General features: G+C 35.7%; 2 protein-coding genes across 2 annotated transcripts in view; one reads left to right on the top strand and one right to left on the bottom strand.

The window, feature by feature from the left end:
* The window catches only part of LOC132153083 (solute carrier family 49 member 4-like), a 34,117-nt gene extending 18,396 nt beyond the window's left edge, over positions 1-15,721 (bottom strand). The window contains exons 1-5 of the mRNA XM_059562267.1: positions 15,271-15,721; positions 13,221-13,314; positions 7,450-7,712; positions 5,444-5,573; positions 1,683-1,791 (exon numbers count right to left, since the gene is read on the bottom strand). Of these exons, the coding sequence (XP_059418250.1) occupies positions 1,683-1,791; positions 5,444-5,573; positions 7,450-7,712; positions 13,221-13,314; positions 15,271-15,565 (891 nt within the window). The 5' untranslated portion in view covers positions 15,566-15,721. The remainder of the gene's footprint in view (positions 1-1,682; positions 1,792-5,443; positions 5,574-7,449; positions 7,713-13,220; positions 13,315-15,270) is intronic.
* Positions 15,722-15,882: 161 nt separating this feature from the next.
* On the top strand, positions 15,883-22,880 carry LOC132153082 (HSPB1-associated protein 1 homolog). The gene is made up of 6 exons (XM_059562266.1): positions 15,883-15,928; positions 16,269-16,450; positions 17,494-17,678; positions 18,608-18,744; positions 22,375-22,458; positions 22,774-22,880. The coding sequence occupies exons 2-5, from the start codon at positions 16,270-16,272 to the stop codon at positions 22,427-22,429; spliced, it is 558 nt and encodes a 185-aa protein (XP_059418249.1). The 5' UTR covers positions 15,883-15,928; position 16,269; the 3' UTR covers positions 22,430-22,458; positions 22,774-22,880.
* Positions 22,881-24,096: the final 1,216 nt, after the last annotated feature.

Below are 24,096 nucleotides of genomic sequence, written 5' to 3'. Positions count from 1 at the left end.
GCCCTAAATGGTTTATCTCCTGTGTACCTAACTAGCGTTATACCACGCTACAACCCATCACACTCCCTAAGGTCACAAAACGCTGGACGTTTTATAGTTCCTAGGATAGCAAAGTCCACTAAAGGAGGAAGAGCTTTTTCGCATTTGGCTCCCAAACTCTGGAATAGCCTTCCTGATAATGTTCAGGGTTCAGACACACTCTCTCTGTTTAAATCTAGATTAAAAACGCATCTCTTTCGCCAAGGATTCAAATAATGTATCTCATAGTTTGTGACTGCAGTTGTCTCCGATTCAATGCGCATTATTATTCTTTAGCTTGGGTTAAACTAATTAATTTTACTTGGTTGGAACAGCAGCTATGCTAATTATGTCTCTATTTGTTTCTCTGTTTTGCCGTAACTAGGATTTACACAAGCTCCAGTCTGGATCCAGAACACCTGAGAAGAGATGATGCCAACCCCTCAGAGGACCTCAGATGCTAACCATGAAACAACATACAGAACTAACAAATATTGCTACAAGTGTGATTGCATCATATAATAATTGCTGTTAAATAGTGTTCATCGTCTGTTTGATTACATCTTATAGAAATTTTTCAGAAAATTTCTGTCATATGCCCATAAACTGACAGTCACTATTGATAAGCTACTTCTAAATATTGTAGAAACTTAATTTTCTGTTAAGTTGCTTTGCAGTGATTTGTATTGTAAAAAGGGCTATACAAATAAACCTGAATTGAATTGTATTGAAAAGTTGTTAAAAAAAGAACTGAATGAGATGACGGAAAATTCTAATTAGTCTCACAATGGCTTTGGGAGCAAATACATATTGTGGAAAAAGGAACAAGGCCTTCTATTTTCAACTTGCATGGTTTTCCTTCCAATAACAAGTTCAAAGACCACCTACTTTACCTGGAAAAAAAAAACTGCAAGATGTGAAAACATAATCTTTGTTTCCGCAAGCCCATAATTCAGCTGGGCCCAGAACGTTACATGATTGCTTTGGCCCATAACTCTCACATTTCAGATGCAAATGCGAGGAGGCTGGGGAGAATCAGAAACTCTGAGGTGGAGAACTCATCTCATTAAACTGTGGTTGGCCCATCAAAAATGGAGTACTTTTGTGAGTATGCAAATAAAAGCATCTTGAGCATGTATGTTTGATTAGATTCTGATGAGCTCTGTCTGGAGAGGGGATGGATAGAGAGGGCTATCTTCATATGGAGGGCTCTGGATTTTCACAACTATAATTAGATGTTTTTAACAGCTTGTTTTGAAGTTCAAAGTCCCCCATTCAGGCCTGCCAGTTTTTTAATGAGAAAGTATAGAAAGGCAAACAGTTTTTCGGTCAGAGTTTCCAGTCAATACTCCTAGGGTTAATTATGAGTCAATAACCATTTAATCCAGGGAAATTACATTTCATTTTAATCATAATTAAACTCATTCGAAGGTGCAAATGATTGTTACATCTGATAAATGCAACTTACTTAAGACACAGCATAATGAAACACATAGGAACGGTCGAAAGTATTTAGGTCTTTCAATATTTGGATAAATTCACAACATCCAATTGTTCTATTACACATCTGACCATCAAAGCATAAACTTACTTACATAAAATTACTTAATACTTTTAATGTATCATCTAAATGGGCCCAGCATGGAACATGGAATATGTCTTACCTGGCTGACTTTAGCAGGTGTTAAAATCATGTCCAACACACCAGCCCAGCCGGCAACAACCCCTGTGGGCACGGAGTAGGCGAGTGCTATCATCAGGAAACGCATATTGCTGAAAAAGCAAAAGCAAAGATGAGGACAAATTAAAACTTTTAGCAACAGAACACTATGAAAGCACTTTAAGGCACTAGGCTCCATTTTGACTGTGTATGATGCCCATTTTTGAGAGACTAACAGATATTTTGGAGCTGTCATGAAGCTGAACATCAAAGCTTGTGCATCTCGCAAAGAGTCAAAGATTGAAGATTTTCCTTCTTATATCTTACCGCCTGTCACCAAACATTTATCCTACCTTGCAGCCAAGTGACAGACAGACAAAAATCTCCTGAATAACGAAAATACACAAAACTGATAGCAGAAGCAGATTTCAGGGAAACATAATGCTAGGATAAAGACATGCCCAGAAGCGGCGCTTTGTCTTACAAGGATTTAGCTTCCTCAACCAAACATGATTCTTAATAGGACACTGCACATTTTCAAGCAATGGGTCAATGTAATATTACAACTTTATTAATATTACAACAAAATGACGCAAATGCACCACTGAACTCGAAATTTACATGCTAATCCACTTGCCAATTTAGAGTAAAACCGACTAAATTAATGAATATGACATGATAAAATATTGACTAGGTAAAAAATATTGAGGCCCAGAAGCAAATGCCTTTGAGAACATAAGAATATGCAATGTTAACCAAAAGCTTTCTTCAGGTAATATAGACCTTGATATCAAGAGGAATTGTTTTGAACATCAAATTAAATCTAACTGACCCACTGGGCAAAGCCATGCGTGATAGTAGTATCTGTATGTTTTTAATAAATCATATATCTGTAGGGCACAGCTGAAATACTTTTACTCTTTAATAATATTATCTACGAGACTCTCTAACAACTATTATTTGCCAACAAATCCTTCCTGAAGCTTAGCAACAACAATGTTGCTATGTAGATATAACTATTAATACAAGCAGCACAGTGCATGGTTTAGTGTACTGTCAATTTTTTGGTAATCCTGCCCTGATACAAAAATCCCTTGCTGTGAGGGATGCTTTCTCTTCATGTATTAGCATTTTTATGAGCATCTATCCAGTCACAGGATTGCTGTAGTCAAGACTGAAACATGTTGAGAATCCCTTCGTGGAATTGTCTTCATGTGTTGCTTCTGGCAGGCCTCCAATCAATCCCAACCCAATTACAATCACCCACCCAGCTCACCCATTTCTCTACCTATTTTCCCTCACGTGTCCCAAACAGTGTCTCCCAAACTTACCAAAGAGGAAACGTTCCTCCATAAAAAACAAAGCATCAATCACAAGGGTTCTTCAAAGACAATTTGTTTATCTTTTGATGCAATGTTCTGTATGGATTTTACTTGTTTGGTACTTGGTATTTGAGTCTTTAAAGCTGCTCTCACACTTGATTTGACCAAAAAAAAAAAAAAGTTTGATTGCACCACCCTGATCCTGCGCCAGAATTTGGGCCAGAAGGATTATCAGCTAAGTCTGCAGTGTTGGAATCTAAAGCCTTGATATTCTGCAAGATTCTGCTATTTTTAACTCCAAGTCCATCAATACTAATACTATTCTATCATCACTATTACCGCAGAAATCAAATGCTGTACATTGGTTCTGTTATAGGCAGGATGATGCAACTCCACAAACAGCAATTGCAGTTCTACTGAGATACTACGAGCTGCTTTAAAAAGGCTGCTTTTAAAAATCAGAAAAAAAGTGACAAAAAAAGCAGGCAAAGATGCTAATTGTAAGTTTACAAATGAATGGGATGTCGTAATGAATGCACCCATAGTTACTTTTAGAAAATTTGATATCACTCTACTTATAATTACCTCTAGGTATGAATCACTGGGTGTGAAGGAACTTCTAGCATCTACATCGAGTCTATTAACAGGAAAGCGTGAAAGCCAAGCATGCTTTCAGTGGGGTTTACACCGGCCGTGAAGAGGGCAATAGGAAAAAAAAGTGTTGATGGAGGACCCTTTCTCCAAACTGTACCCATTTCATTAACCTCACAGCTGGGGGAGATCGATATCTATGCACTTCCCCCCCCCACCAAGAGCGGATTCAGATTATGGGATATTAGAAAGCCTTTTTCTCCCTTTTTTGACAAATTTGGAAGAGCCATCAAACCAGAACAATCATCAGCTAAGTGCCATTTGTCCTTGGCAGGCCCTGTTAGGATCTAATACCCCAAGATGAGGATTTTGCTAGCCATGGCCATTTTAACAAAGAGGCCATCAATACTAATACTATTCAATCATCACTGTTAGCACAGTAATCAAACACTGGATAACGGTTCCCGTAAAGGAACATTGAAATAATGATGCTCTCTGCAGCAAACAAATCAGGCTTAAAAACTTTGAAGTTTCACCAAGTCAGGTGAGCCAAGGACTTGGGAGTTCAGAGACTGGTGGTGAAATGCAACCATGATCACACGACCCCAGTCCGTATCCAATGTACTGTCCCTGGAGGCTAGCCGTTTTACAAAGCTCTACCATTCCACTGCTCCACTGAGATACAAATGTGAGATGGCTACTGGAACTCTGCCTATCAGTGGGACTCCAGAGACAGCATTACAGTCTCAATGGGGTGACTTCGTCCATTCATGTGTGTTCTTTTTGCTTTCAGCTCTGCTGTGAGTGGGAAAGTTCTGGCGTTCTTCGGAGGGGGTCGAACTGCAGACTCTCTACAAAAGTGGAAGCCCAACAGTCTCTTCCAGTCCACAGATTTCAGCCAATTCCTCTAGTGTTGATATGAGAATGCATTCAAAGCAGGGCTGGCTTCCTCTGATCTGTGACTACATTAAGAGAATTCTGACTAGCTGTAAAAATGTGGCCTTTGTGGTCTTCTCTTGGTTATTGAATGTACAGATCAAGATATTCTATTTATTAAGGATGGTCAGCATGTGCCATCATAAGGCGTGGTAATTAATCTGCAGGGAGAGGATCTCATCTTTGATGTGTATTAAATGGCAACCGCAGCATATGGTGAGTGGCAAACTGACAAGACCTTGTTCATTAAGATTCTCTTTTGTAAAAGCAATGATAACATTTCAGAGACCGTACTGAGATGAGGGAAACAGAATGTGGAAGTTACAAAAAGCCTAAAATAACAGATGTCCATTGTTGTGTCCATGTGCCAGTGTAGCATATTTGAACTTTTACTATAGCTTTTTTTCTTCACAATGTACTTAAGTGCAGACAATGTTTTTTAATACACATGTATTGTTTCACTTCAGAAGACATTGAATGATCAACTGGGGTTGTAGGGATTACAGTTGTGTTTGCTTTGTGCTTTGTGTCAGCTTTGAGGGACCATTAACTTTATAAGAGATTGATTATTTTTTGTATTTGTACATACAAATCTCTGTTTGTGTTCTAAAGATAAAAAGAAAACCATATACATCTAAAATGACATGAGGGTCGGTAAATTCTGAGAATTTTTTTTATTTCTGGGCCAAGCTAAGCCATATGGGCAACTTGTATGGTTCTTTTCGACCTTTTTAGGGCTTGACAGCTGTGATCATCCACTGTTATTGTATGGAAAATAATCTATGTTTTTTTTCTTAGAATTCCATTAAAGAACTTTTATTTTCAGTTGAACTATTCCTACTTTGCTAACCTCCATTCCTTCTTTCTCTGTTCAAATCATTTAGAGCAGTCTGGTAAGAGAGGACTGTTGTTTTACCTCAGCAGCTTGCAGATGCTGCTCCTGTAGCTGAGACGTTGGCTAGCCGCAGCCACGCTGGGAGGGATGGGTGGTCTAGAGGGGAAGTACAACAGCACAGCCACGAAAAGTGCTGCAATCATCCCAACCTCTGCAAGTTCACAAAAACACACAACATTTAGCATGCAGCCTTTGTGTCAACATCAAATCTCAAAGATTTTACGGGTTCAGACTTAATCTATCTCTGTTAATTAGAAAAAGAGCTTAACGCGTCTGGCATGTCACTGCAATTTTCAGATACCAAATTCAAATGAATGAGAGAGCAAGAGAGAGTGGTATCCAAACCAAAATCATTAACGGTCATTAGATGGCTCACATTAATCTAGAGTTAACCATGAGTCTAGCAGATTTATTACAATTCTGTAGTGGGAGGAAATGCACAATGAAACAACCGATCAGCTCATTAACCCTAGTCCACAAAAAGCTCCTGCTTTCAAATGTGCTCATCCACTGCTGGAATTTTCGACAGTGCTACCAAGTTCATAACTGAGCATTGCTGTAGCCAAGCACAAAAAAAAAAAAACCTGTTGGCACACAGTATCTCAAAAACCTTGCACTGCCAGCATAGTCTTCAGGTTGAGTTCCTAAATTTTGTGTCTGGGCATTGTCCACATGATAAAATAAGTGCAGTTTCCTTGGATAGATCCCATTTTTATTAAGCTAATTAATTTTTACAGTATCATTTCTATAAATCTGCCTTTTCTCCCATAAAATACAGACTTATCAAGCTTGAATGGGTAAAGGTGGGTGATATGACAAATCTTACATCACAAATGAACATTTTTATATCACGATAATGGTATACATCAAGATAAACACTAATGCTCAAAGATTTTGTAAGGTTTAATGAAATATTAGGACTTTTATTTAGCAAAGGACACGTTAATTTGATCAAAATAGACAGTAAAGCCATTTATAATGTTACAAGGATTTCTGTTACAAATAAATGCTGTTCTTTTTATTGTATTTTAATAAATAATGATTAAAAAAAAGAAATATTTCTTGAGCACAAAAAACGCATGTTAGATTCATTTCTGAAGGCTCATGTATACACCGAAGACTTGAGTAATGGCTTAAGTGTTATTTTAATAAATGGTGAAATATTTGTTTTGATCAGATAAATGCAGCCTTAGTGAGCATACAGTAAGATATTTCTTTCAAAAACATAAAAAATAAAAAAAAACCTGGGAATGGTTGTGTAGTTGCTGGAAATTCAACTTATATTAATTGATAATTTATATGAATTAATCATATTATAATGCTACACTGAATGAAATACTTTACAAATGAAAGGAACTTCTATCTCATTTTATTATTTTCCTCTCCTTAATTAGAACTTTATGAGCACAAAACATGAACAGTGTCATCAGTGGGAACTCTTTCAGTGCTGTTTAAAAGCTGTAAATGGCACAGCAAAATATCTACTATGCCTAGTATATACTGTATATTCTGCTGTCACACGGTGTATACTGCTATACCACCCATCCCTAAAGGCTTGGTCCTCCTCTAATGGTTTTATTGGACTGGACAGATCAACTGCATCTCTTTAAGATTTCAATCTTCAAGAAGCACGTCAAAATGCATGTGGCTACATCTTGATGCCCAATGTTGCAGTAAGTGTCCCATTGACCTCTAAACTACTAGCAAATCAATGTCTTTTCTGTGTGCAAAAGTAATGGCAACATCTTTCAACTTAAACAGAGGCAGAGTATCAATCTATTACTGGCAAGATTTCTTTCTCTCTCTCAAAATGTTTTAATTTTCTGAATCAGTTAAGCAGAACAATGTGAGGCAATCTTTATAGCGAGTTAAACGCAAACCACGTTAAGACATTTGATTCTGGTATTTGGACAGCCACCATGGATGGCTTTCTTGTGATTGCTTTTCTGTATGGCAAATGCTTAAAATAATTTAATATTGATTCAGAATAAATGCTGTTGCTGTATCGTCAACAGACAATACCGTACCTGCATAAAGAACAAACTGTATCCTGTCTCCAATGTGGTTTTGGTTCCAGTAAATGGTGCTTCCCGCAGTGCCATTGGGAGCAGGGACAGCCAATGGACCAATCAGAAAGGCGCAGGCTGAGCCAAGGTAGCCGATAAGCGATGCAATAGCCGTTGCTGTAGCTCTCTGATCAGGAGCAAACCAAGTAGTAGAGAGCAAAGGACCAGCACTCATAATGGTAGGACCAGCTAAACCATTCAGAAGTTGACCTCCATGAATCATCCTGTTGATTTGGGAAAAAAAGGGGTGGTGGTGGGGGGGGGGGTAAATGAAAGACACCATGATCACTATATATATATATATATATATATATATATATATATATATATATATATATATCTCAAATATAACATTTTAAAAGTAAAGAACATATGAGTGAGCTTTTTCCTGTAAAAGCCACCAACACAGTGTTTGCACAATGCTGGCTTTCCAGGGCATTGCTAAATGGCTGATAAAGTGATGTGAATGTTTTCATTAATGTTGCTATGGAGTTGCCAGGATGTTTTGGGTGGTTGCTTACTGACAAGTCAAAAAAGGCCGCTCAAGTATCTATGGCATTTTTTATTCCTATAAACACAATACAGACAAATGTCTGAGATAAACATGTAATAATTAAATATTTATATTAAAAAACTGGTCTAAATGCAATAAAAATTTTTGTTGGTTTTTGTTTTTTGTTGGTTTCTAAACACCAATCGATGCTCTCCCATATCTATCAGAGGTAAGGTCTGATAGCAAGGGAAACAAAAGAGCTTTATCTGTGAGACAGGATGACTGAGTCCCAGCGGGAAGGCTTGTGATAGCCTAACTGCCAGAATATACGCTGCAGTGCTTGTTCTCAAAATAGATCTTCAGCGCTGGTGAAGAATGAGAGTGACTGAAACATTTTTCCATTTTCTACAGCACATATGCACACCAAACCACTGCTGAAATGAGTAGCGTGGTTTTGTTACACTTGTTTTGTCTTGTTTTGTTTTGTAAAACCAGTTCACAAGTGCATTTGGTTTGGCACATCTTACACAACATACACAACATACACAACATTCAAACAGCCCTTTATAGGTTCTTAAACCTTAAGTCTTAAAAAAAAAAATGAATCATGCAATGCTCTGGTGTAGACAGCATCACTGATTATAATGAGTTATACAGTATTTTAATCGCACTGCGCCACTCATGTCCGGTGTAGACACGGTTTAACATTGGTTTAGCTTTGTTTCACAGAACTAATTGTTGCCTGGGTTGTGTACATATGTGTGGGATGGAGCTATCAAAATACGGGCGAGACCATTTAAGGGGTGGGGCATGTTTGTTTTGCTGATTTCAAATGTCAACATTGGCTACAAGAAATGGCTTACCCAACCTTTAAGTGCTGCTCTTCCACTATGATCCGGTCCTTGAAGTGTAAACAACGGTTAATATTTGGCCACTGTGGGTGTTCCACAATATTAAAGCATGCAAACGACTGTTTTGGACTGGCTGAAACACTGTCCAATCACCATCCAGAACTAGAACTTTTTCACAATAGGTGTAAAAACTTGTAAATGTGGGACTTTATAACTGGTTGGAAAGTCTGATTGTTAACTGGTGGGCTTATTCTGAAAACAATGCTAAAATGCAACTAATCATACAATCGTGCAGAGTTAAAATAGCAATATAACCAAGCTTATTACACTGTAGAGGAAAAATAGTTTCACACTTTTTTTTTTATCACCAATGGCTATGTATCCAATCAAACACTTCATTATTATTGTGGAAACAGATCTGTCGCTTGGTAGAAGCTACTCAAATTATGCCATATGCCAACAAAACAAAATGACTAACAAAAATTATATGACGCAAAACATTTTTTTTCTGCTATGAATTATTGGCTGCAAAAAACATGATAAATAAATTTACAAAAGATAAATTTACTAGGAACCAAAATTGTTAGCATTCCTTTTCAACACATATTGAAGTAATAGTATTCAGTCTTCTGTTCAGTCTGGCTTGCAAGGAACATTGTGGCTCTATCTCACACCTCACTGCCAAGACCACAATAATTTTTTTTTAAAAGACTAAGCCATAACGGTACAATCTGCTGCAACCATAATCACTGTTGATTTGAGAACAACCATTGGCATTTGTAACCAAACAGCATTGCAAAAAAATTATTTTATTGCTGCTACTTTTTGCCATGATTGAATCTCAGTCATTCTGACACCACATCTAGCTTCTAAATAAAGATTTAGGCTTATAAAAGTAAGAAAAATCTTAGAAATCTGTGAATAGGGCTGATTACAGTTAAGCCTCGAGTCTGAATCAAAGAAAGAGATGAAAAGGGAGAAATGAGTCTCATGCATGGAGAAAATTTTAAACTAAATGTCAAAGCCCGAATAAAAGAGGGACCTGGGTGAATATAAAACACATTGCCACTTTTTAAAAATCACAGCCATTGAAGACATGTTATATTTGTGTCCTTATGTTAAGCTACAGAGGAGAAAAGTAATCGTATTCAATCAAAAGAATGCCTGAAACTTCTGTTCAGTTTGGCTTGCAGGGAACACTGTGACTCCTCACCACCAAGAAAACAATAAAACCATTTTTACAAACGCACAACAGAACAATCTGCTGACCAAAAATGCTGTTGATTTGAGACTAACAATTGATATTTGTGATCAAAAGGCAAAAAAAAAAAATTATAATTTTTATTACTGCAGCTTTCTGCCACGAATGAATATCAGTCATTCTGACAAATCAAAGCTTCTGAATAAAGATTTAGGTTAATAAAAGTAACTGGAAATCTGAATAAAAAAAACTGAATAGGGGTGAGAAACAGTTCACCCGAAATTGTAATTGTCATCATTAACTATTCTTTACTCTGCTCTGAACACATAGGCCTATGCTGTTATTTTTTTCCCCACAGAACACAATTTGAATTTGTACAGTTTTTTTTTTTACATTCAACCACCATTCATATAGGGATTACATCAAAGTCTGAAAATCATAAAACTAGTCCATGTGACATGCATTATATTATATACAAGTCTTCTGAAGCTGTCTTCAAAATTACTTTGTTACATAGAATAAAATAAATTAAAATAATAGAAAACACAATCACAATAATATTCTGTTATATATATATATAAAACTTTATATAAACATTACTTATTATTAAAAAATATATATAGTACTTATATAAATAATTATAGATAAATATTAAAGCAACTACATCAATTTTCAGTTTTAAAAACAATGCAACAATGTAAAAAACATTTCTTCTATCAAAAACGCTTCCAAGATAAGGCATCTAAACCGAGCTAACTGATTTCTGATGGTGTCCAATTTAGCCTTACTACAACTCAAACAAAATGGCATTTTCTAGTGTGGCATATATCAATGACTGCCATCAGTCACATGTTGGATCACATAAGATATGCAAGATGGTCATTTCCATTTCAATGAACAACTTTTTACACTTTATTAATGCAAGTGCTGACACCTAGTGGTAACTCAATTCACAGCTGAAGTCACCAGGTCATGATGCATGACGTGTTAGGCCTCCTACTTCCTCTGTGACCTAAGCTGTTATAGTTGCAACACATGTATCTCATGACTTAGGCAGTGTTAAACTCTATGTGAGTCATAGGGTTTGTGAATAAGTCCTAAGCGATCCACCACTAACCAATGAACTTTCTAGCACCTGCTCATTTCTATAAAGCTTACATGCGAGATCTTTACATAGAAAGAACACAGATAATTGTATAAAGTCTGCTGGTGGTGTAAATGGACTTATACAATACATCATAAGCTGTACTGGGCTTCTAAAATATAAATCCCACAACAGAGTTGCATCACTTTGTATGAATCAATAGACTCGGCACATTAGGTGCCCCAAATCCCCCCCCCCCCCACATGTTAAAATCAACCATTACATTAACAGTCACTGCAGCCAATAACTACTTTCTTGCAATGTATCTTTGTGTTTAAATGTGTTTGTGGTGTAGTATATAAATGTATAAAACTAGCAACATAACATCTGCTGTCTCTCAACAGCCCTAAAAAGCTTTTCCTGTTATCTCTCAAGCAAATGCACAATTTTAGATTATATAACTGAGGTCAATGTGTCACTGTGTGTTGTAGGATTGTGGGAGCTGTGAAACTAAGCTATGTAGTCTTGTTTCATTCCAGTAACTAATAGGCAAAAACAAAAAACCTACAACAGAGTGGAAAAAGTCAATTTAATGCACTGTTTGAAACCTGCATTGTTTTAGCTCTTAAATGTTAAGTGAAAAAAAAAGCTTTAAAAAGGTGTTAATTGTGGTGATGTACTGTTTTTTTATATATACAGATGGAAATAACCATACAGTTGCCAATCTGCATGAATTATATGGCGCTTACAGAAGTTCACAATCAGACCCACGTTCTCTGAATGAACCAACAATTTTCTTCATGCCTCAATAATAAAATATGATTTACACTCAGTGATGTCTTATGTTAGTTTTATATTGTCAACTGACTTCACTAACATAAAAACAAACAAATGGCCATTCTAATTAATGGCTAACTTCATTTAGACAACCTTGCTGTCCATCGGTGGTGTAGTTAGCTCTTTGTCCAAAAAAATAATAATAGAAAAGGTTTGTTTCCCTTTCTCCCAACTGCAATGAGAAATGTGTTATAGTTATTTCTTTATCTGCTGTTCTTAGCCATGTGTGAATGAAAAAGCTAAAAAGATAAGAAGGAGCGAGAGAAAATGGAAAGAGGACACAAAGCACAGAAGAGGACAGGGACATTCGATTTTACAGGTAAAAGAGTCCTAATCTAAAGCAAACAGAGCACAGTCGTCCCGTTAAAGTGTTTCAGCACTACGGTATGTAATTGAAAAGGTCCCATCTTTAAAGCGGTACAACCCCGCAACAGCATCATGTAACTTTGCCAATGAATAACTCACTTTCTCTTATCATATGGTGCAGTGAATTTTAAATCAGCATAAATATTTCGACTTCATTTTTCATTAAATTGTATTATTAATATACTGTCAAACCTGCTCTCTATATAGTGGCTGACAATTAGGCTACATCTAATCACACAAATAGAGCGAGATCACAAAAGCCATAAAATATTTGCCATTCAAGTCTTCAAACGCAGTTTGACGCAGGATGTGCATATTTAGACCTCAAACAGTATAAAAATCCCGGATAAGCGGAAGAAGATGGATGGATGGATGGACAGTATAAAAATATTCGAATGACCAATAAAATTTGCCACCAACCTTAAGAAAATGTATCAGGAAGAGACTGATGGCAACACTGTCTGTAAAGCACCATTAAAGTCACAAAGCAACAGAAGTTATTTTTTCTGCATTGTGATATAATCCAGATTTGGATTTACATATATACATTGACTGGATGGAAGCTGAAATGACTGGGGAAGTCCTGCATTCTTCACTAGTTATCAGAGTTTGATTAAAAATTAAGAGGTCAAAAAAAAAAACACCCATAAATGAACATGCCATTTTAATATGCCTCTACACTTTCACTCCAAAGAAACATTTCATACACAGTGCGGCATCATGTCCATCACATAATAACTGCACTTGTAATGTGAGCCCTTGGAAAGCAATCTCTGATCTTCTCATGACTTATCTCATTGGGAAATTGAGGAATTGCATAATTATGCAAGTGATGGAACCAACTTGGGTAAGTGGAGTTTTTGTTGAATAAATGCATCATATTGTGTAACAGAGCCTTACCAGCGTCTGTAGTGCAGGTCTTTGAGGGGAACACTTCGTAACACTGCGCCCAGCAACATGAAGAATGCTGACAGCAGCAGAGACGCTCGCAAACCTTTGACACAAGACAGAGGGGAAGGAAAAAAGACATATCAGAGAGATGTAATATCTTGTAAGCTTTGATTAAGTGATGAGATTAGCTGCCGATGTAGATCTATCCCCAAGATAGCAGCAAACTATGCACGTCTATCATGAAGATATCAGGATTAGGAAATCAGATGGGAATGGTTCATTTTTAACCATCAAAAAGAATTAAACATGATTTAGATGTGACAAAACAAATGTTTGTCCCCAGACGACATAATTAAATTTTTTACTCCATGAGCATTTTCCTGGATTCATGCATAAGAGGAGAAACTGGTATTTTAATAACATTTGAGTTTAATATAGACACTCTGCTGTCTGGTTTTTAGAAGACATGGTTTTTACAGCCTGTGGCAATCGCTTTCGTGTTGAGCACAAAAGGGAAGGTGAAATGCTCCCATTCAAGATAAAGAGCAAAAAACATGGTTGCAACTTTTTGCTTAAACTTTTTCCACAAGAGAATGCCCTTTCTTACCAAAGAAATCAAATAAAGTGTGTTAATGTGTTAAACAAAACTTGAGCTTCGACTAGCTGTATAAGCTATAGGACAAGCTGTGAAAATGTGAAAACTGAAAACATTTGTTAGACATTTATTAAGTCTTTGAGATGGCCAAAAATGCCTTATTTTGAGTGAAAAGCATTGGGAAAATGTTAAAAGCATTAAGCATTCTGTCCTGTTTGACCAAATGCTCTTTCCCAAATACAAACCATGTGAGTGAAAATTTCATTTCCGAGGCTCAAAACAGATTCCTCACAAGATACTCTTATCTAGGGACAGTCCACTTAACAATCACAACTCTCTCTCACACTCATGTCCCAGAACCGCATACCAAGTTCGATGACCCAATTCGATGTATTTTTGGTTTTGTTTGACGAAAAATTTTAGTTTCAGTTAAATATTCAGTGCATCACTAGATCCTATAATTCTGGGTGAGCTCCAGCAAAGTATTTATTATACAGATACTTTGTGGTCCTTTAGATGGTACAATATTTCTCTTATATCTCTACTGGCAAACAGATCTTTATAGTGGCTGGAAAATGTTAGACTTCAATCAGAATCCCTGTAGAGTTTAATTCTCATGTGAACTTTATAAAATAGTACTGAGATTCTATAAATGTTTTTTCTTAAAATTCTTAAGAATAAACAATATAACATGAGGAACTCTATGTTGAAATCAGCTAATTGCATTTTACTGTTTTACATTACATTCAAGGCCTCCAAGGCTGTAGTTCCCTCAACTTAGAAACTCATTAAATTGTCATGACAAGTATGAATACAAAATTGTCATCTACTGATGCCAGGCTTACATAAAGACACGTGTCATATGATGTTAGGGAACTGGTTTTGTGGCCTAACATGTGATGAACTACATTTAAATGATTATTTTTTATTTCACCTGATGTAAGGAGTCCTTCTGTGCAGTTTGCTTTTCATCTAACCAACATAAAGCATTGTGTAAAACATAATTATTCCCAAGTGTTCTACTTTTTCCAAAAGTACGTACTTTGAGAAAATTACACATCTGGCCACAAAATGTAAATCTGAAGCAGATATTCAGATATTCAAAAGGTACTTGGTACATGAACACTTTTGTCAGAAATATATGTTTTCATAAAAAAAACAATGGTATATAAGCAGGGCGGTTGTATAGAATTGGGATGCTTTCTGAAAAATGGTTTGAAAGCTCTTTGTTGTAGTGGTCAACATGTTGATATGAGATACAATGAGATATGAACAACTAATGATATAGAGCTAATAAAATTAATTTGTGCATACATTAAACACTGAAATGATCAAACTGGCTCTGGTTATTATGTGTAATCAATTAGTGATATCACACATTCAAGAAATCTAACTAATATTGGCACTATTGTATGTATTTACATATATTGTTGCCATGACAAAACTAAAACCAAAACAACTCACCTTTCTTATCCATTAACCACATGAACAACAGCCAGGGCAGGTAACCCACTGGACCCCACATCACCAGCACCGCGATATCTGTCGAGGAGAACTCGAACACATGTTTGGCTGAGATCTGGATCGGGCCCCAGGTGTTCCACACAAGTCCTTGCATAAACCCCAACAATGAAAACATGGTGAGAACAACCCATCTTCTCCCGTACACCCTGCTGAACACAGGCTGTGTGTTTATCGCCGGCTGGGAAGGAACCAGCAAAGGTTCCCTTTCTCCCTCGGTGCTTTCCACGGCACCCATTGAACAGACGTGGTATCACGTTATAAAAAGACTTTGTGCTATACGACAACGTCTATAACAGACCGCATTTAAAAACTAGGGCACTCGCTCTATTGTCAGCAACCCAATCGATACAAAAACAACCGATGACACGCCGGCTACGCTCCAAACTTTAATGCGCATGCGCCGCCTACAGGCGGAATTGACGTAACGCGTGAAACTGAAAGTCAGTGGTCTCCATTCTGGATCAACCATTTCATTAACTTAAAGGATACTTCAGTTCTCTCTTGAGCCGGCATGGCCTTATTTTCGTTTCTTGTGTGTTGGGGGGGGGGCGGTAAGTCTCACGTGAGTTTTGTTTACTAGCTGGAAATTCCAAATGTGGTGTGGATTCCAAAATGTTAATATCTGCTGTAAATTTGCAATTTGTTCATGCAGATGCTGCACACGCATTGACTGTTTTTTGAATGAAGTTTTCAGTTATATTGATAGTTGTCACTTAGTAGCTGATTTGACTTTAGATTATGGTTCTGACTTTGTGATTCACTTTAGTGATTGTGATTTATGTTCATCTGAGTGATTTAAAGTAAAACTCCTATAGTTTATCTGAAAGATTGCTGAATGGGTTTTCATTTGTGTTGTATACGACAAAATATACTCTTATCCACTGTAAATCTATCTTAATCATTCTCATCTTAAAATTAATATATTTTTTTTAATGTAGAATGGCTTCAAAACCCTTCACCCCAGAAGAGGCGAGGAGGATTGTCCAGTTTCTACTGACACCTGCTGTGCTTCTGAACATGACCACAGACTGGCCAGCATTGCACTGGACTGTGGAGCAACTGTCCGCTTGCCTTACAGAGAGACTTCGGTTCCGTATTGGGAAAAGGACTGAGGACATGGGTAAGCCACAAACATTAATCAGCCTCTCATTGATATTAACAAGATCATCAGAGTAAAGGAACTCCATTTGCCCAGGACATCATTTTTTAAACATTATCAGGACATAGTTTTCAAATTGAAATGATAGGTAGGCATGTTAGAGCAGGTTTGGACAACAGTAGCTTAATATGGTTACCTGTGAAGAGACAACACCCATGTAGCATCATACTTTCTCAAGAGTATTGCACACCTTTGTTTTAATGATCTAAATTAGTTGGAGTTGTTAACTGTCTTGAGAAATCGCACTTAATATGATCAAAATGTCCTCTTGTTTAGATTGGAATCCACCTGAGTTCAACAGTTTTGCACATTAATAAATACAAAATGCTCGTCTTTCATTTTGGAGAAATATATATTTTTTTATTTATGTGTTATCGATGGGAATAAAGTAAGCGTTGGAAAATTTGCAGGTATTACTGGAACAAAATGTGGAACATGTTCTGTGGGGGGTGTGAATACTTTTGGAATGTGGTATACCTAATGGCAGAACATTTTTAGAATACTTTTGAGTAAATTTTCCCCTACACTGTCAACAGAAAACACAGTATCACAATGTGCAACTTAATTTGAAGGAAGCTTTAATCTGAACTTAATTTGTGACGCATTTGCAGGAAATTAAATAGTCTGACTCAAATAATTGCCAGAAATAATATATATATATATTAATCATTATTATAATATTGCAAAATATTATGCAAACCATTAAAAAACAACTGGTAGTCCATCACAACTGTTAGAATTTTTACTGAAGTGAAATGTAAATATGGGAAGTGAACATGAAATGTCAAGCAGTGACAGTGATTTCAGATCACGCAAACTGATATGTTGCTTCAGTATATATGAAAAATATTCAATTTCCATACGTAAATAGTCTCTTACAAAATACAGTTAATTTGCCTAAAATCATTTTAAATTATCAAAGGATATTTTTCCAGTTAGTGCATTTTGAATAAACACTTTTGGAATAGTCTGTTCATTAATTACTTTTCAATTTTATTTCACAGCTCCTCTTTTTGAAACAGAGTGTTCCTACATCGAAGCAACCATTAAAGAGTTTCTGTCCTGGACTGCCAAAGAAGATGAATCACTTGGTGGGCCATTTGCTGACTATCACTGCAAAGAATTCTGGGCTTATGCTGATTACAGGTACATTGCCCAGCTTTTTCAGGATAAACCTGCCATGTTTCAGGTAAACCATCCCAATTCCCTTCCATTACTTTAAAGAGATATATATATTTTTTCAAATATTTATTAGTATTATTACTATGAAATATGTTGTATTTTAATATTTATATATATATATATTCCTATAATGTATTAAACTCTATATTTTGCCATTGCTAATTTTAGAGGGTTTATGACTGATAAAATGAGCCACATTTAAATAAAATAAATGGACAAGACACTACTCCTTTTTCCGCATGCCAGTTATGCTTGAGAGCGACCAATTTTTCATGAAGTGGTGCTCTACAGTACATGGGGCATGTCAATGACATCAGCTTTGATCAATAAACAGAGTCAAATATTAATTAGTATGTATTGCCTTGTCTCCCGAGGATGCTTACTTTTATTTTAGGAGCTCTCTAAAACTGTTTATTAGCCTACAGGTGTTACAACCTCTCATGAAAATTTATCACAGCACTAGGAATAACAGATATGAAGAGCAATTAATCAGTCCTTGCTGTTTTATTATTTAATAAAACATATCCCATGGCACATCATTGTCATTCTGTGGACGTTTAATGATATTTTGTGCCAATTTATTTTGCTTAGTTTTTCCCAGCTAAGGGAAAAGTAACCTAAAGTTCATTTCTAGCTTTCAGTTTTTGTAAATCATAATAAATGTTTATGAGGTGCCAATATTCTTTCTGCCAGCTAGGGCATCGAGAGCAGACAAGGGCCTCTCTTAAATGATGAATAGGGTTGTTTGAATGTTGCTGGGGGCTTGATTACATACCATCTCATTTATAGTCCCCTGGACGTGGTAATGGTTTCATTATCTACCTTCAAGGGCAGCATCTCTGAATGGTTTCGTGTTTGTTATATTGAAAAGAATTGACATCAGTAGGTGATCAAATCTATTTTTGTTCTTTGTAAACACAAACATTATAACTGCAGGATGTGTTGTGGTCTGAATTTGGCTTTCCGGGCCGAGATGGACGAGACGGCACACTTTGGATTGGGACACAAGGTGCTAACACTCCATGTCATCTTGACTCTTATGGTTGCAATCTTGTTTTCCAGATCCAAGGCAGGTAAGAACCAGGTTTAAATAAGGTTTAAATAAAGTGACAAACAGACCAGAGGTATTAGCAATTAATCAATTTGGTAACATTATTCCATTTTAGTATTATGTATTTTATTGTGTTTACTAATATTTTGAATTAGCTTTTATTTTTATATTTTCAGTTTTCAATTTAATTTTAGATTAGGTTTTAGTAATTTACCTGCTTTTGTCATGTTGAGTTTTCTTTGATATTTCTCTTTATATTTTAAAATCTAAATTTAGTTTTAGTAATTTCATTACTTGGTAATTTGCTTAAATTACTTCTACTTAAACAAGCAAGATTTAAATTTTATTACATATTTTGAATTGGTTTTTATTTTTAGATTTTCGGTTTTCAGTTAAGGCTTTCGACATTTTATGTGCTTTTTTCATTTTATTCGAATGTTAGAATGTTAGATTTAGGCTTTTTTTCTATTTACAGATCCTAGACCTGTCACAGAGACAGGTGGGATTTCTCAAGAAGCTTGTTTCAGTGAAATCTGTCATGTAGTGGGTAGTAGATTCAATTGAAGTACTTGACGTATGTTAGAAACGATATGCCCTCATAAATTCCCCTGAAAATCAATTTCTGGGGGTGAATGTCACTATTTAATAAACAAGAACCCATAACGCTGCTATTTTATTGTATTTTTGTGCACCAGTATGAACTCTTGACTAGATGAAACTAGTTTTTGATGACTGGCTGTCAAGACTCCTGAACAAGATAAGCCCCAGGCAAAACTGCCAATTTGGCTGTTTCTGTGACCATGAGCAACACCATGTGATTCCTTCAGATATTGACGAGCTCTATCTCTATGTCTTATGTTAGGATTCCTGATCCAATCCCGAGCTGTTGAAAGAAAGCTATTTTTTCTTGAATAATTCAGTTGGAACTAATTCCTCTAGAAACTGACGTTCTGATAGCGCAGCAGACAGGGAAAAATATCAATCCATTTCACCTTTTTTATGAGCCATTCAAAACTTTGGCAAGTTTCTAACAAAATGAAATATTTGTGATTTATCTATTAATTTGGGAAAAATCTCAATGTTATCTCAATAAAGTAATTTTTTCTCCAGGAATCGATGGCATCTCTTTCCTCCCGATGACACACACTGCCTCTACCCAACATGTATACCATACGAGGAGTCCAGTGTGTTCAGCCGGATTAGTGTGGTCCATCCCGACCTGAAGAAGTTCCCAGCATTCAGAAGAGCTCGAGTCCACACCATCACTCTGCATCTCTTATCTTAAAAATTACAAAAACACACCCCAAAAATTCGACAACTTATGAAAATGTCAAAATAAAAACTAGAATAGTATATAGAAATGATAAAATGTTGGATGACCTTTTACCCTTACCCATAATTAATTAATAATTTTCTGACAACATAAATCCAACGTGGTGACAAAAATGGTGCACTAGTAAGCACTATTGGAATATTTACCGTTCTGTTACAACACTGTTTATACAACTCTCAAATATACATTTTTTACTTTAATTTTAGAATAGTATAAAAAAACACACATGGGAAGTATTCGGTGCACCCTAGGATGCTTTTTAAACCGTATTAAAGTAGTTTCTGGATATTTCTTTTACCATTTACTCCAGTTCATCCATAATAAATATGATGAATATGAATATTTGAACACATTATACTTACAATTATCATTATTTTATTATTAAAAATATTTAATTATTAAACTGAATAGATTATTGTTAAAATATTTAATTTGAATGATCTTATTTAATCACATTGTATGTTGTCAACCAAACTCATTTCAAATGTGTAGTCATAAGTTGTTTGCAAGCGAAGAAGGTTTTTGTCCATTGTCATTGATGGTACGTTTCCAAAACATTCAATATAACATTCCCTGAGTGTCTTTTTGGATCCTGTATCACAACGATCGGTCTCCTATGTGTGCATGTTAGTGGCTCGGGGTTGAATCAGACAGCAGTAGAATAAAGCTGTGTGTGTTTTGTAGCACGTCCCCCTCCTTCAGATTCAAGCAGCGTGTGTGAAACCTCTATGATCATTCTCTTTGAGAGGCGAGATGGTGGCAAGGCAATTAGTGGCGGTCCAACACAGGGAGTGTACTCTCTGGGAGCACTCACACATTTCACAGCATACTAATGAAAATGAGAGACATAAACTTCCATTCTCGGAGAGAGTTAACACTGCTCCACTGCTCTCATTTCAAATACAGGGGAAAAAATCACCAGAAGAACTTTTGTATTTGCAATGTAACTTACAGTTACAGTAGAGTAAAACATTTTTTTAACCCTCTGATTCTCTGCTCATCACAGTTGAAAAGCCATTTTTAATCATTCAGGATATGATTTACATTCAGTGCATATTTACCCCATTCTCCTCAGATTTTAGATATGTTACTCCACTCTCATTTGATTGCTACTGAATCACTTTTATGCTTTTCTGAGGTCAAAAAGTCTTGTGCGGGGGCCCTGGAATATTTCCTTTTAGGGGGTCTTGGTGGTTTTGGCAGGTTGAGAACCACATTATCTTTAGTGAATACAGTTTTGAATCCTTTGCCCGACTAAACTAAGAGAGAGTAAGATAACTTTTACTCTATACTGGGGCTCTTTGTATGGAAGTGGTGCTACTGTATATTGGACCTTAACCACCCCAAAGAACCGCTGAAGAACCATACTGTCCTTAAAAGGTTCTTTATCATTGTAGTGGTGCTATATAGCGCCTCATCCACCCAAAAGAACTGCCGAATTTATATATTTTTTTTTTGGTGCACGTGTGTGTGCATAAAAATGTATTTTCATTAAATGGCATAAAGCTGAAATAAAGTCAAATGAATTCTAAAATAAAAAATGAATGAATTTAAATGTATGAAAAATAAAATGAAAATTTGACGTTTTTTACAAACTGAAATAAAATAAGTTTAAGAAATAAAATGATTAAAAAATAAAATTATTTAAAGCTTAAACGTTCGAAATTATTTAAAATATAAAGAAGACTAAATAAAAATGGCAAGCACATAACTCAATTACTAAAACTTCAACACAAATGAAAATGAAAACTGAAGTATTATTAATAAATATTAATTTTGAAATAATTTTCACAAGTGTTCATGTCCGTGTGTTCCATTAGCACTAACTCTGACATTTGGCTACATGTTTGTTTTTATTATAGAGATTTGCTTGGATTTAAAACCACTGTATGTGAAAATCGATTGCCACTATCTAGTCTCATAATTATTGCTAGGATGTTTATTTTTTTAATGTGTCCCAAATGATGTGATGTTTAGAGCACAGCTGCCACCTGGTGGTAAACAATATTTCAACATACACATCTTTATATACTTTGGTTTAAAACTCTGAATATATACATATAAATACACACACGCACGCAACATGCTCTTTGGATCATTCTGATTTCATTCTGGATGACATGATCATCAGGTTTGAGCGCTGCTGTCAAAACAAAAGATGAACAAACATAATACTAAGAGCACCTGAAATTGGATCAAAATATTGTGCTGATATGATGATTATTAATATTTTTTTTAATTATGGTTAAAATACTGTGTTTATTTAATACTAATATTAAATAAGTAGAGCTTTGACTGATTGCTGTTATCTTTAATCAGGTTCTGTTTGTTCCCAGACACTGGTGGCACTATGTGGAGTCAGTGGATCCAGTGACTGTCAGTGTGAACTCCTGGATTGAGATGGTAAGACTATTGTGAATCATAGCTTCCTCTCGGTGCATCTTTTGAAATATCGTTTTTTGTTCTGTTCTCAAAAGGAGATGCTGAAATCACTAGGTTGTGTTTGCACCAGCTGTAAATGCATCGTGTAATCAAACAGCTATCTAATAGTATGTCTGTTTACTGCAAATGCTCCCATTTAACAAACCTGATTGCTCTAACTATCTGGGCAGTTTAAACAAATGTATAAAAATTTGATTAATCAAGATGACTATTTGATGTGTACTTCAGTCAGATGTGGTGTTTTTTTTTTTTTTTGTATTTACCGTTGTGCTGTAGGAAATGGATGATAAGGCCAGAGTAGGAGAAGCTCTCACTAAGACCATTGTATGTGCCCTGAAAAGTGCCCCTAGCTTAGACAACAACGACCACTGGCTCAATCCTACTGAGGTATTCTCTCCAGAACACACACACACACACACACACACCGTGCAGAAGAGAAAAGAATAATTTGATTTGTCTGTAAAGCCAAGAATGTTCTGCATAACCAAGTTTCACACCAAAACTAGGTATCGAAAAAAATTGTCTTTAATTTAATAAGATATGTTCCTTTTTGTTCTACAGAGGGTGCCAGTTTATTCAGTCGTCTCTTTTTTCAAACATCAGGATTATAGATTTAAATGTAAATGAATGCACTGTAGTTTTTGTGTGAAACAAATTAATACTTTTACTTAGCAAGGATGAATGAAATCACAGTAAAGATTTATAATGTTACAAAAAATCTATTTAAAATGAATGCTATTTATTCCTCAGAATCCTGAAAATATTTCCAAGTAGTTTCCACAAAAATATCAACCACTAAGAAATGTTTCTTAAGTACAACCAGCATATTAGAATGATTTCTGATAGATCGTGACACTGAAGACTGGAGTAAATGACTGCTCAAAATCAGCCAGCAGGAATAAATTACATCTTAAATACGATTATATTTCATAATATTAATGTTTTTTTTTTAAAAGCAAGCAAGCCTTGGTGAACATATTAGGCTTCTTCAAAATAATAAAAAAGCCTTACAGACCCCAAATTTGGATTGTTAGTGTATATTTTTGGTGAACTGGGTGCCATTTTATTTTGTTTTTGTTCCTTCTTTTCCCCCTTGCCAGGTTTTTGTAGTTTATGCAGAATGACAAATCAGTTTTAAAAAGTATAAATATTCCATGTAGATCTGATCTCACAAAAAGTAAATTTATAATACTATAAAAAAAATTTAAGACACTTAATGCCATGTGTCTACTGGGAAAATGGTGCTTTCCCCCCCCTCCAGTATATACACTTTCTATTCTGAGGAATATGAAAATATCAGAACAATATGTTATGCAGTGACTCATGTCAGTGGCCCATTTCCTAAATAATCTGCTTGCTATCTGGAATACATTTTTTATATGAGTAGCATATGAGAATATTGATGTAATGAATGAAAATGTCATATTTACTCACCCCCATTTAATTTCAAACACACATGCTGTTATTTTCTTCACTACAAAAAGGAGACATTTTGAAGTATCTCTGCAGACTGTGATATTATTTCTTTTTGCCTACGGGTCTTCTGAAGCCATATGATAGATTTGTATGAGAACTAGGTTGACCTCATCTCATTCCTGT

The sequence above is a fragment of the Carassius carassius genome, chromosome 11, assembly GCF_963082965.1.
Source record: "Carassius carassius chromosome 11, fCarCar2.1, whole genome shotgun sequence".
Classification (NCBI taxonomy): domain Eukaryota; kingdom Metazoa; phylum Chordata; class Actinopteri; order Cypriniformes; family Cyprinidae; genus Carassius; species Carassius carassius.
This window is presented reverse-complemented; position numbering and strand designations above follow the sequence as displayed.

Excerpts from the sequence above, each read along its gene's own strand:
- LOC132153082 (XM_059562266.1), top strand. The coding sequence starts at position 16,270 with ATGGCTTCAAAACCCTTCACCCCAGAAGAGGCGAGGAGGATTGTCCAG. Across the intron at positions 16,451-17,493 it reads GAAAAGGACTGAGGACATGG|CTCCTCTTTTTGAAACAGAG; the intron begins GTAAGCCACAAA and ends TTTATTTCACAG. Across the intron at positions 17,679-18,607 it reads ATAAACCTGCCATGTTTCAG|GATGTGTTGTGGTCTGAATT; the intron begins GTAAACCATCCC and ends TTATAACTGCAG.